The sequence below is a fragment of the Mycteria americana genome, unplaced genomic scaffold (assembly GCF_035582795.1).
Source record: "Mycteria americana isolate JAX WOST 10 ecotype Jacksonville Zoo and Gardens unplaced genomic scaffold, USCA_MyAme_1.0 Scaffold_43, whole genome shotgun sequence".
In the NCBI taxonomy this organism is placed as follows: domain Eukaryota; kingdom Metazoa; phylum Chordata; class Aves; order Ciconiiformes; family Ciconiidae; genus Mycteria; species Mycteria americana.
The window spans coordinates 452,898-468,152 of NW_027445630.1; the positions used below are offsets into that span (position 1 = coordinate 452,898).

Below are 15,255 nucleotides of genomic sequence, written 5' to 3' on the forward strand. Positions count from 1 at the left end.
TCCCCCTCTCGTCCCCCCTCGTCCCCGGTGACCCAGCGGAACCGGGGCTGACCCTGCCCCGGCGTGGGAGGCCTCACCGGGGAGGCGCTTCCTCAGGAAACCCCCCGGCCGCTGCCCGCCTGGCGCGGCCACCACCGCCACAGCGCCCGGTGTCACCGCCGCGGCACCACCCGTGTCCACTGCCGGGGGTAGGTGTGCCACCAGGGCCCTGCCCGCCTGCGGGTGCCCACCGGGCACGGGCCCGCTCCTGGGGGTGCGCGGAGGGGCGGGCGTGCGGTGGTTTGCACGCTTGCGGGGCGTGCGTGGAGCCGGGCACGCTCGTGGGGCGTGCACCCAGGGGTTTGCATGCTCGTGGGGGTGTGGGTGCTCCCGGGGGGGTGCACGGAGGGGCGTGCAAGCTCGCAGGCTGTGCACGGGCGGGTTTGCACACTCGTGGGGGTGCGAGCACTCACGGGGGGGGCGCAGGGTGATTTGCACGCTCGTGGGGTTTGCACACCGGGCGCCCAGGGCAGATGCCCGGTGCCAACCCAGCTGCCGGGTGAAGATCCAGGTGCCACCCCGGGTCCCGGCCGGCGGTCAGGGTGCCACCCTGCGTCCCGGCTGCCCTTTGGGTGCCAGCCCGGGTGCCCGGTGCCGCCCCGCAGGCCATGCCACTGCTGAAGAAAACACCCAAGGAGGAGGAGGAGGATGGCGACCCCTTCGCCGCCAACCCCGAGAGCCGCTACCGCCGTCGGGCCACCCTGGAGCGCCTGGTGGGTCTGGCACCCTTCGGCCGTGCCCGCCGCCCCCCCCCCAAAGATGGGGACGGGGACGGTGGCCGGGCACGGCGGCGGTCAGAGGATTTCGGGCTGTTGCGGCGGCTGCCGGGGCGGCACAAGGCCAGTGTGGAGGGGCTGGCGGAGAGGCCGGTCCCCAAACGCAGCTCGCTGCTGCGGCTGGCCTTGGGCACGCGGGGACGGCGGGGGTCTGCAGGCGAGCGCCCGCCAACGGTGGAGAGCGAGGGGGTGTCCGACGGGGACCAGGATGGCGGGGGACAGCAGCAGGAGGGGCGCGGGAAGACCAGGGAGCCGCTCTCGGGTGAGAGGGGATGGGGGCCTGAGGACGGGGGGGGGAGGACATGGGACGTGGGGACACGGGGACATGTGCATGGGGACATGGGACGTGTGGGCATGGAGACATGGGGACATGGGATGTGTGGGCATGGGGAGGGGCATGTAGGACGTGTGGGGATGGGGACCTGGACATGGGGATGGGGACATGGGGACGGGGATGTGGGACTTGTGGGCACAGGGACATGGGGATGGGGACAGGGGGATGGGGACATGGGGACATAAGAGGACACGGGGGACCATGGAACTTAGGGTGTAGGCACGGGGCCATAGGGACGCAGAAGGACATAGAACATGGAGGGACACTGGCATAGGGATTGTGGGACATGGGGACATGGGACCACGAGGGGCACGGGACATCGTGAGATGGGGACGTGCGCCGTGGGCCACGGGTGGCCTCGGGTGCCATCAGGACACCCATGGGTTCCCCCCCGCAAAGTGCTGGAGATCCTGGAGCTGATCCAGCGGCGGGAGCTGGTGGCGGCCGACGAGCAGATCATCGCGCTGGAGGCGGAGTGCGTGGCCTCGTCCCCGTCCCCGTCGCCCGTCCCTACAGCTGGGCGGCAGGCGCGGGACGTGGCACTGCTTTACGAGGCGCTGCTGGCGCAGCTCTGGGCAGTGGTGGGTGAAGCGGTGCCTGCCGGGCGCCCTTACCCCCCCTTGCGCTCCGTGATCCGGGTGCTGGAGCAGGAGGAGGTGGCCGATCGCCGGCACCCACCGGGCACCCCGGGGCGCCCACGGGCCCTCCGGCGCCGCTGGCAGGAGGCGGTGGGACGGGCGGCGGGCGAGAGGTTGGCGCAGGTGGCACCCGCCGCCGGGTTGGGTGCCCGGTTGGCAGCGCTGGCAGCTCGGTTGGTGGGTGATCTGGGGGCCGTGCGGTGCCACGTGGCGCCTGCGTACCCCCCCGAGTACGGCGCCTTCGGGGTCTACGCCCGCGGGTACCACCGGGCGCTGGCGCAGCAGCTGGGCGCGCTGGCGCAGAGACCCCTCACCGTGCCCGACCTCTACCTGCTGCTCGACTGGCACAGCAACGCCTACCCCAGGTGAGACCCCCCCAGCACCTGCTGTCACCCGTGGGACCCCACAGCATCTGCACCCCTGGCACGCTGGGCACCCCGTGCCACCCAGTGTCACCCACGGGACCCCACAGCTGTCGCCTGGGTGGTGGTGGGTGCTGGGCACCCCAGTGCCACCCTGGGCAGGCACTGTGAGGTCCCTGTGCCCGCAGGGAGGTGCTGGGGCACCCTGAGGTGGGGACCCTGCTGCAGGCGCAGGCGCTGGGGCCCCTCCTGCCCCCCGAGACGCAGCGTGGCCTCGAGAGCTCCTGCATTGCTGCCGTCAAGGTACGGGCACTGGGATGGGCAAGGGATGGGGACTGGGATGGAAGCATGATGGGCACCAGGTGGCACTGGGACTGGCACTGGCATCGGCACTGGGATGGGCACATGATGGGCACCATGGGGGCTCTGGGATGGGAACGCAGTGGGCACTGCGGTGGCACTGGAATGGGTACGAGGGTGGCACTGGGATGGGAACGCAGTGGGCACTGCGGTGGCACTGGAATGGGTACGAGGGTGGCACTGGGATGGGTATGAGGGTGGCACTGGGATGGGAACGCAGTGGGCACTGCGGTGGCACTGGAATGGGTACGAGGGTGGCACTGGGATGGGAACGCAGTGGGCACTGCGGTGGCACTGGAATGGGTACGAGGGTGGCACTGGGATGGGAACGCAGTGGGCACTGCGGTGGCACTGGAATGGGTACGAGGGTGGCACTGGGATGGGTATGAGGGTGGCACTGGGATGGGAACGCAGTGGGCACTGCGGTGGCACTGGGATGGGTACGAGGGTGGCACTGGGATGGGAACGCAGTGGGCACTGCGGTGGCACTGGGATGGGTACAAGGGTGGCACTGGGGTGGGAATGCAGTGGGCACTGCGGTGGCACAGGGACGGGCACCGCGACGGGCACAGGGATGGTCCCAGGGCTGGGGACTGACAGGGGACCCTGCACCCCGCCGTCCCCACGCCCGTCGTCCCCACGCCCACTGTGCCCGGTGCCAGGCAAAGGTGGAGGTGGCAGTGGCACAGGAGCTGCAGCTCAGCGAGGACACATGGGCGGAGGAGGCCTCCAGCCAGGAGCTGCAGGAGGGACTGGCCACCCGCGTCACCGGGGTACGGGCACGGTGCCCGCCGGGAAGCCGCACCCGAGGGCCCCCCAGCTCTGTCCCCTGGGCCCACGCCCTGGGGACCCAGGGCTCTGCTGGGTGACCCACAGCCCCGTAGGGGTGCTGGGGTGGCTGGGCACCCCATAAAGATGCCAGACACCAACGTGCCTGGGTACCCCATAGGGTGCTGGGGTGGCTGGGACCCCATAAAGATGCCGGGGTGCCCGGGTACTCCACAGGGACACCAACGTGCCTGGGTACCCCATAGGGTGCTGGGGTGGCTGGGCACCCCATAGGGACACCAGGGTGCCCGGGCACCCCATGGGGATGCCAAGGTGCCCCAAAGGGATGGTGGGGTGGCTGGTACCCCAGGGGACGCCAGGGTGGTGGCCATGTCCCCGGGGGACAGCGGGCTGGTGGCTGTGCCTGCACCCCCAGCGGTGCCCATCCCCACAGCTGCTGCGGGCACACGTGGACCGAGCCCCACAGATCACCCCCGAGTTTGGCATGGAGATGGCACACAGCCTCCTGGGCGTGCTGGTGGCCTTTCTGCACAGGTGGGCACGAGGACACAGGGGGACAAAGGGGGGAGATGTGGATATGAGGGCACAGGGACATGGGGGCTGGGCATGGGGACGTGGGGGGACAGGGATGGGCACAGGGACATTGGCACTGTGGGGGGACAGGAGCCACGGGGCACAGGACAGAGCTGGAATGGCCATGGGGGCACGGGGGGGGACCATGGCACCTGGGTGTTGGGTCCCCTGGGTGCTGGGGTCCCCTGCGTGCTGGGGTCCCCTGGGTGCTGGGCTCCCATGGGTGCCAGGTCCCCAGGGTGCCAGCACAGGTGACCCGTGTGGGTGCCCTCAGTTTCCAGCGGAAGGTGGAGCGGTTCCTGGAGGCCCCCGGCGAAGCCACCCCGCCTGACAGTGCCACCGGCCGGGCCATCGCTCTGGTCAACTGCTGCCCCCCCTTCAGGTGAGGCCACCCCAAGCACCCCCCCCTTCCGCAGGTCCCTGGGGTGCTCGGGGTGCTCAGGGTCCCCAGCAGCACCCACTGACCTCCCCATGGCAGGACCTTTGCCGAGCGCCTGGCACAGTTTGGGCACCCGGAGAGCGAGGAGCCCCGGCGCCAGGCCCACACCGCCCTGGACAAGGTGACCCGGCTCTGCAACCACGTCCTCACCCAGCGCCTCTTCGAGGACCTCAAGGTGCCCACACGGCACGGGGTGGCCTGGGGAGGGGACGGTCAGCGAGGTGCACAGGGGTGCTGGGCAGGGTGCCCATTGTTTGGGTGCTGAGCCGGGTGACGCCTATGGGTGCAATGGTTATGGTGCCCATCTGTTGGGTGCCGATCCGGGCGATGCCCGTGGGTGCAATGATCCGGGTGGCCTCCCACCCCCTAGACACCACCCGGGGTGCCACCCGTGGGTGCAAGGACAGCTGCCCACCACAGCTGCTCCCCCCCAGCCCTACTTCAACAAGCTAATGAAGCGCAAGTGGCTGACGAGCTCTGACGCCTTCGACACCATCGTGATGCTCATCACCAGCTTCACCCAGAAGCTGCGCCCGCTGCGCCCCGAGCCCTACCAGGTGGGTGCCAGGTTTGATGCCGCGGGGTGACTGCCATCACCAGCGGCTTCTGCTGACCCTTGTGCTGCAGGTGCTGGTGAGCGAGGTGCACCGGCGGGTGCTCATCGAGTACGTGCGGCCGCTGCTGCAGGTGCGCTTGGTCTGCACCTCGGCCAAGATGCGCGCCCGAGTGGCCGCCCGCCTCGGGGACGAAGCCCGCCAGCTCCGCGAGCTCTTCAGCCGCTTGGTGAGACCCCATCCCCTCCCCGGCACCCTTGGGTGCTCCTTGGGTGGGGGCAACGGCACTGAGGTCCCCTGCACCGGCAGGATTCGGCCTCGCCCTGGCTGGATTCGGTGGTGCCACGGTTGAGGGAGCTGCTGGTGCTGGAGGACACCGCGGCGCTGCAGATGGAGGTGGGCGTCCTGGTGAGGGACTTCCCTGACGTCCGGTGAGTGCTGGCACCCCAGGGGGACGGCAGTGGGGTGGCATGGCCAGGCGGGACACCATGGCCCCATAGGGACAGGAGTGGGGTTGCACGTGTCCCCATAGCCACCGCAGCAGGGTAGCATCGCCAGACGAGATGCCACCTCCCCGTAGGGACGGGGGCAGGACACGGTGTCCCCATGGGGACTGAAGCGGGGTGACAGGACGCTGCGTCCATCCTTCCCGGCAGCCCCCACCCTGCTGCCGGTCCCTCCTGGCCGCCCGCCGGGAAGCGGCTGCGGCCCCATGCCAAGTCCCCTCCCCGTCCCCGAGTCCCCCGGGGGGCCGGTGGCACGCGCGGGCCCGGCAGGACGCCGCCACTTCAGGGGCTTTAAATAGAACCAGTCCTGGCTGCAACTGGTACCAGTTAAACCTGGGACCGGGATTCGCCCCAGCGCTGGGTGTAACGCTGCTCCCCAAAGCTGGGTGCATTGCTGCGCCCCGGAGCTGGGTGCATGCCTTTCCCCAGACATGGGTGCATTGCTACACCCCAAATCTGGGCGCATGCCTCTCCCAGGGGACTGGGGTGCCCGGCAGCGGCTGTCCTCGTCCCCTGAGCGTCCCCGTCCCGCAGGCGGAAGCACGTGGCAGCGGTGCTGGACGTGCGGGGGCTGCGGGGCCAGACGGCTCGGCAGGAGATCCTGGGGGTGGTGCAGGACCTGGAGCAGAGCGAGGCCGAGCCGGGGCTGCCGCGCCAACGCGCCTTCTTCTCCGAGCTGGCCGTGGCCCGCGAGGTGCGATGCCTGCCCTTCCACCTGCCACGCCTGGCGCGCCTCTCCCGCCTCCGCTTGCGCCGTCCGCACCCCCAGCGCCCCGGCCAGGCGCGGCTCTGAGCGCCCGTGCCTGCAGGTGGGTGCAACGCTGCACCCTAGAGCTGGGTGCCGTGCTGCACCCCAAATCTGGGTGCTTGCTTCCCCCAGGGCTGGGTGCATCGCTGCACCCTAGACCTGGGTGCAATGCCGCGCTCCAAATCCGGGTGCGTGCCTGCCCCGGAGCGGGGTGCATCGTCCCGGCCGTGCTCGGACCCCCCCAGGCCCCGGGGCTGGCGCCGCCCCAGCTCGGAGCCCCCCCCCCCGGGACCGTGTATAAATGGTGTAAATTAACGCTGGAGCCAGTCCTTGTGCTTTGCTGTCGCTCCGGCTCTGCGTGCGTGGGGACAGGGGCCACGGGGCCACCTCGTGCACAGGGGCTGGGGGACACGTGGCTGTCCCCATGCGCAGGGGACAGAGGACACGGGGCCGTCCCTGTGCGGGAGCTGGGTCCTTGTGCGGGGCCCTGTCCCACGGTGGCTGCTCCGGGGAGGGGAGGAAGGAAAGGGCCGCCGGTGCCTCGCCGGGAAGCCACTGCGGGGGGAGGACAGGGGGACACAGTGGCCCTTCCCGGCACAGGGAGGACACCCGTCCAGACCCCGACGGGTGGCAGGGGGTTGGGGACAACATGGCTCAGCCAAGGGCAGCATCGGGCCCTGGGGGGTGGGGAAGCCACCCTGGCCCCGCTCCATCCCGCCCCACCCTGCCTCGGCGCCCGGATCCAGCGCCTCGTGGGACACCCTGTCCCCCCTGCGCTGGAAAATGGGGGGGGACACACAAGATATGGCCACCCCGAGTCCTTCCTGCCACCTGCCACCCGCAGAGCATCGTCACCCACTGCTGCCACAGGCTCATCGGGTCTCAGTGCATCCTGGGGGGGCCATGGATGAGGCCACCGTGTCGTGTTCCCCCCCCCCGTGTCAAAAATAGGCGAGTGCCGGATCCGGCCAGGAAGGAGCAAGGGCTAAAAATAAGTGGCCCCGGCGCGGCCGCGGCGGGAGCGGGGTCAGGGTCACCGTCCCCCGTGCCGTGGGAAGGGGACGGCAGCGGCGGGGGCGGAAGCGGCAGCGGCGGGTGGGGGTGGCGGGAAGGGACGGGGAGACCTGGGGGAGGACGGGGTGGCCCTTGTTCAGGGACAGGGCATGGGATGGCATGGGGGGGGGGGTGGCACAGGGATGGGAATGTGGAGACAGGGATGTCACCATGCCCAGGCACATGGGGAGAAGGATGTCACCATGTCTAGATGCATGGGGATATGGATGGGACGACACAGGGACACGCGGGGACAGGGGTGTCACCATGCCCAGATAAATGGGGACGTGGATGTCACCATGCACAGGCAACAGGACCATGCAGGGACACGTGGGGCCAGAGATGGGACCACACAGGGACACACGGGGATGGATCCCACCTTGTAGGGACACAGGGACAGGGATGTCACCATGCAGGTACATGGAGTCATGGACCCGCATTGTCCCCACGGTCCCCAAGTGCATCCCCAGGCGCGGGGAACAACGACACCCACCCCAGTGTGTGCCCAGCGTGTCCTGGCGTGTCCCGGCACGTCCTGGTGTGTCCCGTGTGCCAGCCCCGGTGTGAATCACCGGGCGCCTGACGTCAAGGCCTTGGGGGAAGGAAGGAAACCCCCCCCCGGCAGCAGGGCCGGGGGGGCCAGGGGGACCCCCCCAACCGCGTGGCCGACACGGCCCCCCCCCAGCACCCCACTGGTCAGGGGACCCCCAGACTGGGCAGGACTCCCTCAGACTGGGCCAGGACCCCCTAAACTGGGCAGTGACCCCCCCGAACTAGGCATAGACCCCCCTCAAATTGAGTAGTGCAGCCCCAAACTGGGCAAGGATCCCCCCAAATTGGGAAAGGACCCCTCCCAGCTGGGTAATATGCCCCCTAAACTGGGCAAGGACCCTCCAGACTGGGAGAGGGTTCCCGCCCCGCGCCCCGCCCCCCGCCAGGCTCTTGGTGCTGCCGCCCCCTGGCGGCCACCCGCGGGGCTGCAGGAGCCGGGGGCGTGGCTTGATGTGAAGGGGCGTGGCTTGGGAAGGCACAGTCCTTTTATAACTATGGGCAAGGGCCGCCCATCTCTACAGTTAATTGGCAGGCAGGTGGGCCAATAGGAGACACCCCCCAGGCTCCGTGTCCCATCCAGGGGCTCCGTGTCCCCCAAAGCTCCCCGACCCCTCAGCTCCACAGCCCCAAGGATCTCTGACCCCAGGGCTCCATGTCCTCAGGACCCCAATCCCCACAGCTCCCACCCCTCAGGGACCCCTCACCCAGGGCTCCACGCCCCCAAAAGCTCCCTGTGACACCAGCTCCAGCATCTCCACAGCTTCATCGCCTTGGTGGTGCTTGTCCCCGAGGTCCCCAGGACCTGGGGAAGCTCCTCAACCCACAGCTTCTGTGTCCCCAGAAGATCACCAACCCATTTCCTCCACCAGAACCCCTTGGTGGCCACGGGTGCCACCCGGCGAGAAAGAAGAGACAGGGGGCCGATCCGAAGCTGCTTTATTTGCCACGTTGGGATGGGTCGAGCGCGGACGCGGGGGCCGAGCCGGTCCCGGAATAGTCACAAATACAGCACAGGCAATAATAATAATAATAATAATAATAAAAAATTAAACATCTCCTGGGGGCTGGCAGCCCCACGCAACAAAAATATATATATAATAGAGAGAGAGAGGACAGAGTCAACGCTGGCGAAGCTTGGTCACAAGAGAGGGATGGCACGGGGGTTGGGGACGCCGGAGCCACCGGCGGGACCCGTGCAGGGAGGGCAGATGGGGCAGAGCCGTTCACAGTTGGGTGGGGGACAAGCAGGATGGGAGCTCACCCAATGTTGTGGGTGCTGGAGAAGTCACCTGGAGGCCCAGCATCAGCAGTGGGGCTGGGACCCCCAAGGGGAGGGGGGACATGGAGCATGGACACCATGGGGGGGATGGTGACAGCACATGGACCCCTCCCCCCCGGGTGATAGAGATTTGGCAGGGGCACCTCCAGGTGATGGAGGTGCTGCAAGGACCCCCATGGGATGGTGGAGATGCAGCACAGGCACCTCCAAGGTGATGGAGATGCTGCAAAGACCCCCCCAGGGCAATGGGGACACAGCAGAGACATCTCCAGGGTGACTGTGACGCTGCAAGGACCCCATGGGATGGTGCAGCTGTGGCTCAGACACCTCTAAGGTGATGAAGGTGCCACAGGGGCTCTCCAAGGGAGATGCAGCATGGACACCCCTAGCGTGAAGGAGATGCCACATGGACCCACTCCCTGGGATGATGGAGATGACAGACATCTCCAGTGTAACAGAAATGACATGGACCTTCCTGGGGTGAGGGAGATACAGCATGGACATCTCCAAAGTGATGGAGATGGCACAGGGACGGACACACACACACCCCCCCCAGGACAACAGAAATCAGGCACAGGCACCTCTAAGGTGTCATAGGTGCCACAGGGACCTTCTCAGGGTGATCAAGATCAGGCATGGACATCTCCGAAATGAAGGAGATGTGGCATGAATCCCCATGGGATGATGGGGATCAGGGATGGACACCTCCAAGGTGACAGAGACACCACAGGGACATTCCCAGGGTGGTGGAAATCAGGCATGGACATCTCCAAAGTGAAGGAGATGCAGCATGAATCCCCATGAGATGATGGGGATCAGGGAGGACACCTCTAAGGTGATGGAGACACCACAGGGACATTCCCAGGGTGGTGGAAATCAGGCATGGACATCTCCAAAGGGATGGAGATGCTGCATAAAGCCCCATGGGACAACAGGGATCGGGCACAGACACCTCTAAGGCAATGGAGATGACAAAGGGACCTTCTCAGGTGAATGGAAGTTGAGCAGGAACATCTCCAAAGCGATGGAGATGCTGCGTAAAGCCCCATGGGACAATGGGGACAGACACCTCTAAGGTGATGGAGACACCACAGGGACATTCCCAGGGTGGTGGAAATCAGGCAGGAACATCTCCAAAGGGCTGGAGATGCTTTATGAACCCCCATGAGATGATGGGGATTGGGGACAGACACCTCTAAAGCAGCCAGGACGCCGCAGGAACGATGGAGACACATCACGGACACCTCCAACACAGGGCCCATCACTGACACCCCACATCCAGGCACCAAAGCTGCCCTTCAGCCTCACCAACACACCAACCCCTGGGCCAACTGATCCAAAAAAAGGGGGGAAAAGCCAAAAAACCACAAAAAAACACCACCCGGGGAGGGAGGAGGTGCCCATTTTTTGGGGGGGGACACCCCATTCACAACGCGAGGAGCGAGGGAGAATTCAAGGAGTCCGAGGACTGGTCGCTGCTGCTGCTCCGCTGATGCGAGGCTCCGCAGGTGGCTCCCTCTGGGTGGGTGAACACAAACGAAGACGTATAGGATGGGTTAGGTGGCCCCGAGGGGACCCCGGGTGCGAAGCAGCAGCTGGGGAAGGGGCCCTGGGTGCTCGGCTGGAACGGACCCGGGGGTAGGAAGGCGACGGTCCCCGCCGGCTCTTCCTTGCCCAGGGTGCTCACCTCGGCGGGGCCGGCACCCAAGGCGCCGACGTCCTCAAAGGGGAGCTTGCAGGCGGGAGCGTGGGCCACCAGGACAAACTCCAGCCGTTCCTTCTCCTTCTGCAGCTCAGCAATCTCGGACTCCAGCTCAGCTTTCTCCTCCTCCAGCTGGTCCGTCTCCTGGGGCGGCGGTAGGGTGGAGTAAGATGGGCTGTGGGGGGACACCACTGTCCCCCCCCACCCCAACCCTGGGGACATCACCCTCCTGTGGCTTCCAGGATGGGGTTGTTCCTCCCTCCAGCATCCCTGGATGTCCCTCTGTCCCCCTCTGATGTCCCCTGCTCCTGGGGACAGCATCCTCCTCCAGCATCCTTGTGTCCTCCTCCCACGTCCCCAACTCCTGGAAATGGCATTTTCCCCTTCTAGCATCCCCAGGTCTCCATCTGTCCCCTGCTCCTGGGGACAGCATTTTCCCCCTCCAGTGTCCCTCTACCATCTTCCCCTCTGATGTCCCCAGCTCCCAGGGACATCATCATCCCCTTCCAGTGTCTCTTGGTCCTGGGGACACTGTTGTCCCCATCCAACATCCCCAACTCCCCAAGATGTGCTCACATAGGGCATTCATCTGTCCCCTCCAACACAGCCAAGACCTGGGAACATCATTCCCCTTCAGTGTCCCCTGGTCCTGGGGACACCACTGTCCCCATCTTATGTCCCCATCTGCTCCCATAGGCATCAACCTGTCCCCTTCTAACAAGCCCAAGTCAACCATCCCCTTCCAATGTCTCCATGGCCTTGAGGACACCACTGTGCCCAGACATCCTCATGGACCTGCCCCCATAGACATTGACCCATCCCCCTGTGATGTCCCCAGCTGTTGGGGACATTGCCATCCTTCCACCATGCCAGGGAGCCACCGCTGTCCCCCTCAGACACCTCTAGCTGTGGTGACACTGCCATCCCCAGCATGTCCCCAAGCACTCACCGCCTGCAGCCGATCCGTCAGCTCCCGGCGCCGGTTACGGCACTTGGCTGCTGCCAACTTGTTCCTCTCTCGCCGCACCCGGCGCTTCTCCTCCTCCTCCGGTGTCAGCTGCCAGAGGGACAGGACCATCAGCCAGCTGCCAACCCATGTCCCCAAGGTCCCACCACCCTCTGAGTCCCGCCCCCCCCCCCCCCCCCCCCACGGGAAGGGTACGCCACTCACCGTCTCCTCGCGGCTGCGCCGGGGCCGGGCGCGGGTGGGACGTGCCGGTGGTGCCGCCGGCCCCGTGGCGAAGGCACCCATGCCCGGCGTGGAGTAGCTGGGTCCTGGGAGGTCATAGGGATCGACGGGGCCAGTGGGGGGGGGATGTGCCATGGGTGCTCCCAGGGGCTGCGACTGGGCCACTGAGGAGATGAGGGTGGGCTGCACCAGCCACTGCAGGTCCTGGCTGGTGGTGATGGCCGTCACCGTGGGCACAAAGGAGCCGGGCATGTCCCCCAGGCCACTGCACTCCTGCGGAGATGAGGGGGATGTCAGACCCTGGCCAGCAGCACCCACGGGTGGGCTGGCACTGCCGCCCCACACCCTGCACGAGGGCCTTGTGCCCCCAGCACCAGCATGCGAGAGCTCCCTGGCACTGATGCGCAATGCCCTCGTGCTCCGGGCACTGACATGCAAGTCCTTCCTGCCACCAACATGCAAGAGGTCCCTGGCACTGATGCACGATGCCCTCGTGCCCCTGGCACCAACGTGCAAGTCGCTGCTGGCACCACGGTGAAGGAGGTCCCCAGCAGCAATGCCTAAGGCTCCCTAGCACGGATGTGCAAGAGCTTCCCGGCACAGACACATGATGCCCTCGTGCCCCTGGCACCGATGTGCAAGAGCCCCCGGCACTGATGTACAAATAATTCCTGGCACCGACATGCAAGAGCTCCCCAGCACTGATGCCCGATGCCCTTGTGCCCCTGGCACTGACGTGCAAGAGCTCCCTGGTGCAACAATGCCTGACGCCCTTGTGCCTCTGGCACCGACGTGCAGGAGCTCCCCAGCACCGATGCCTGATGCCCTCACGCCCCTGGCACCAACGTGCAAGAGCCCCCCAGCACTGATGCACAAGGCCCTCATACCCTGGCACTGTTGCACGAGGCCCCCCAGCACTCACGCACCAATGTGCAAACTCCCCCGGTCCCGGCACACGAGGGGCCGCAGCACCCAGCTCCATGTGCCCCCATCCCCTCCAGGGACACCCCTTCTGCCTGTGGGTGTTTGAAGCCGGCTGCACCCCCTCACTGCACCAGGCCCCCCCTGCTTTGCACCGGCACCTTGCACACTGCTGGGGGCACTGAGGGGACCCCACAAATCACACCAGGACCCAAATCCCACATGGAAGGGGGGGGGGGGGGGGGGGCACTGAGTCCCTCTTTCCCGGTTGACCGGGACCGGAGGGGCGGGTTCTGCACTGCCCCAGCCCGGTTGCACCGGGACCCGGGGCGGGGGTGTGCGTGCATCGCGTCGCCCATGCACACACACAAGTTCCACGGGGGAGGACCTGCACCGGGACCCGGTGTGTATGGGGAGGGGATGCACCGAGCGCCCCCAGTTGCACCGAGAGGGGGGGATATGCGTTGCCCCCCCCGCCCCGGTTTCACTGGGACCCGGTGTGTATGGGGAGGGGAGGCACCGAGAGCGGGGGGGATATGCATTGCCCCCCCCCCGGTTGCACCGGGCCCCGGTGGGCGGGGATGCACCGAACGCCCCCCCCTGCTTGCACCGGGCCCCATTGCGGGGAGGGGGAGGCACCAAGCCCCCCCGCTTCACGCGTGGGGAGAGCCCCAACCGCGCTCCCGCCCGCCGCAGCAGCGCGCCGCCGTGGGGGGCGCGGCCAACCAGCGCGGTGGGCGTGGCCATGCAGCCAGGGGGCGTGGCCCCCACGCACGTCTCCCCCGCCCCTCCCTTAGCAACAGGGGGCGGCCGCCGCGTTCCAAAATAAACCCGCGCGCGCCGTACGTGCGCCGCGTCATCACGGAGGGTTCCAACGCGTCACGCGTTTACGCACGACCCCGCCCCCTCGGCGCCGCTCGCCCGCCTCCCCCCGGCGCGGAGCTCACCTGCGCGGCCGCCGCCGCCGCGGGGCTCCCGAAGGAATCGACCGAGGAGAGGTACTGGGACTCGGCCGAGGGCGAGGAGCTGCAGCGGGAACCCGAGTCGTAGTCACCGGGGAAGCCCTGGTACATGGCCCCGGGGGCGCGGGGGCCGCCCCGCCACGCCAAGGCTGCGGGTCAGGCTACCGGCATCCCGGTTTACCGAGCACCCCCCGCTCCGTTCTCCCCCCCTCGCCGGATTCGGGTGACGGTTTTGGCGGTGGGGGGGGGGGGGAAGTCTCTTGGTGCAAGGGTCCCGCTGCGGTCTGCCGTCCCGTGAGAAGCCCCGATGTGGCCGTCCTAGGCTCCGGTTCGCCGGTGCAAAGTCTCGGTGCGCCGCTACGAGCCCCGGTGTATCTGTCCCAGGCTCCGGTTCGCAGCTACAAAGTCTCGGTGCGCTGCCACAAGCTCCGGTTCGCCGCTATAAGCCCCGGTGCATCCGTGCCAGGCTCCGGTGCGCCTCTACAAGCCCCGGTTCGCCGGTACAAAGTCCCGGTGCAGCCGTCCCGGGCTCCGGTTCGCCGCTGCAAAGCCCCGGTGCACCGCTATAAGCGCCGGTGCATCCGTCCCAGGCTCCGGTTCTCCGGTACAAAGCCCCGTTGCGCCTCTACAAACCCCGGTGCATCCGTTCCCAGGCTCCGGTTCGCCGGTACAAAGTCCTGACTGGCTGCTATAAGCCCCGGTACATCCGTTCTCAGGCTCCGGTTCGCCGGTGCAAAGTCCCGGTTGGCCGCTATAAGCTCCGGTAAATCCCTTCCCAGGCTCCGGTTCAGCCGCTACGAGCCCCCGTACATCCGCTCCGCCGGTGCAAAGTGCCGGTGACGCTCCCGCCGATTTCCCTGGTCTCCGCTTTTTATGAATGAACTGCTCACCACCGCGCCGCCGCTTTATACGGCGGCGCCCCGCCCCCTGCGCTGACGTCACGCCCGCCGCCGCCGCCGCTCCGGGCCCCCCGGGACCCCCTCGACCCCGCAGCCGTTGCCGCCGCTGTTCTGCGGCCCCGGGAGCCGCCGCCGCCGTTAAGAGGCTCCGCGGCGGGCGGGGAACGGGGGGGATCCCTCGCCCCGCCCCTCCGGAGTTCCTGTGACGCAATTAGCCATATATGGGCTTGTCTCGGAGTGTTTGTTTGGTATCCTAGCAATGACGTCACAGGGAATCCCTTCGCCGCCGCCGCCGCCGCCGCCGCTGAAACGCGTATTAATAGAAACGGGCGCCGCGGTTCTAGAAACGGCCTGAACCGTCCGGGGCGACGGCCCCGCACCCCCGGTAACCCCCCCGGTAACCCCCCCGAGACCCCCCCTAACCCCGGGACCCCCCCCCCGGGACCCCCTCCCCACCCAGCACCTGGCGCCGCGGCCCAAAGGACCGTCCCTGGGTGGGGGGCTGCCGGTAGCGGCGGGGGGACGGGAACCGGACTGCAGGACCCCGGTACCGGAGCAATGGGAACCTCTGCCCGGGGTG

General features: G+C 67.5%; 2 protein-coding genes across 3 annotated transcripts; one reads left to right on the forward strand and one right to left on the reverse strand.

The window, feature by feature from the left end:
* Positions 1 to 1,391: 1,391 nt before the first annotated feature.
* Positions 1,392 to 6,163, forward strand: EXOC3L2 (exocyst complex component 3 like 2). The gene is made up of 9 exons (XM_075489937.1): positions 1,392 to 2,152; positions 2,338 to 2,452; positions 2,730 to 2,869; positions 4,146 to 4,253; positions 4,350 to 4,485; positions 4,745 to 4,867; positions 4,938 to 5,093; positions 5,174 to 5,295; positions 5,905 to 6,163. The coding sequence occupies exons 1-9, from the start codon at positions 1,404 to 1,406 to the stop codon at positions 6,161 to 6,163; spliced, it is 1,908 nt and encodes a 635-aa protein (XP_075346052.1). The 5' UTR covers positions 1,392 to 1,403.
* A 2,510-nt stretch (positions 6,164 to 8,673) lies between these two features.
* Positions 8,674 to 14,207, reverse strand: FOSB (FosB proto-oncogene, AP-1 transcription factor subunit). 2 transcript variants are annotated; one of them, XM_075490061.1, is made up of 5 exons: positions 13,762 to 14,207; positions 11,876 to 12,166; positions 11,654 to 11,761; positions 10,690 to 10,848; positions 8,674 to 10,520 (listed from the first exon to the last, which is right to left on the reverse strand). In XM_075490061.1, the coding sequence occupies exons 1-5, from the start codon at positions 13,885 to 13,887 to the stop codon at positions 10,455 to 10,457; spliced, it is 750 nt and encodes a 249-aa protein (XP_075346176.1). In that variant the 5' UTR covers positions 13,888 to 14,207; the 3' UTR covers positions 8,674 to 10,454. The 2 variants fall into 2 exon arrangements, with proteins under 2 accessions (XP_075346176.1, XP_075346175.1); XM_075490060.1 differs by having other exon boundaries at positions 8,674 to 10,848.
* Positions 14,208 to 15,255: the final 1,048 nt, after the last annotated feature.

Bases quoted from the DNA above. Each gene is read 5' to 3' on its own strand.
- EXOC3L2 (XM_075489937.1), top strand. From the start codon at position 1,404: ATGGAGGGACACTGGCATAGGGATTGTGGGACATGGGGACATGGGACC. The intron at 2,870-4,145 runs GTACGAGGGTGG...GGGTGCCCTCAG, and splicing joins CTGCGGTGGCACTGGAATGG to TTTCCAGCGGAAGGTGGAGC. The intron at 5,094-5,173 runs GTGAGACCCCAT...CTGCACCGGCAG, and splicing joins GCGAGCTCTTCAGCCGCTTG to GATTCGGCCTCGCCCTGGCT.
- FOSB (XM_075490060.1), bottom strand. From the start codon at position 13,887: ATGTACCAGGGCTTCCCCGGTGACTACGACTCGGGTTCCCGCTGCAGC. The intron at 11,762-11,875 runs GTGAGTGGCGTA...TCCCTCTGGCAG, and splicing joins GGCGCAGCCGCGAGGAGACG to CTGACACCGGAGGAGGAGGA. The intron at 10,849-11,653 runs GTGAGTGCTTGG...CCGCCGCCCCAG, and splicing joins TGACGGATCGGCTGCAGGCG to GAGACGGACCAGCTGGAGGA.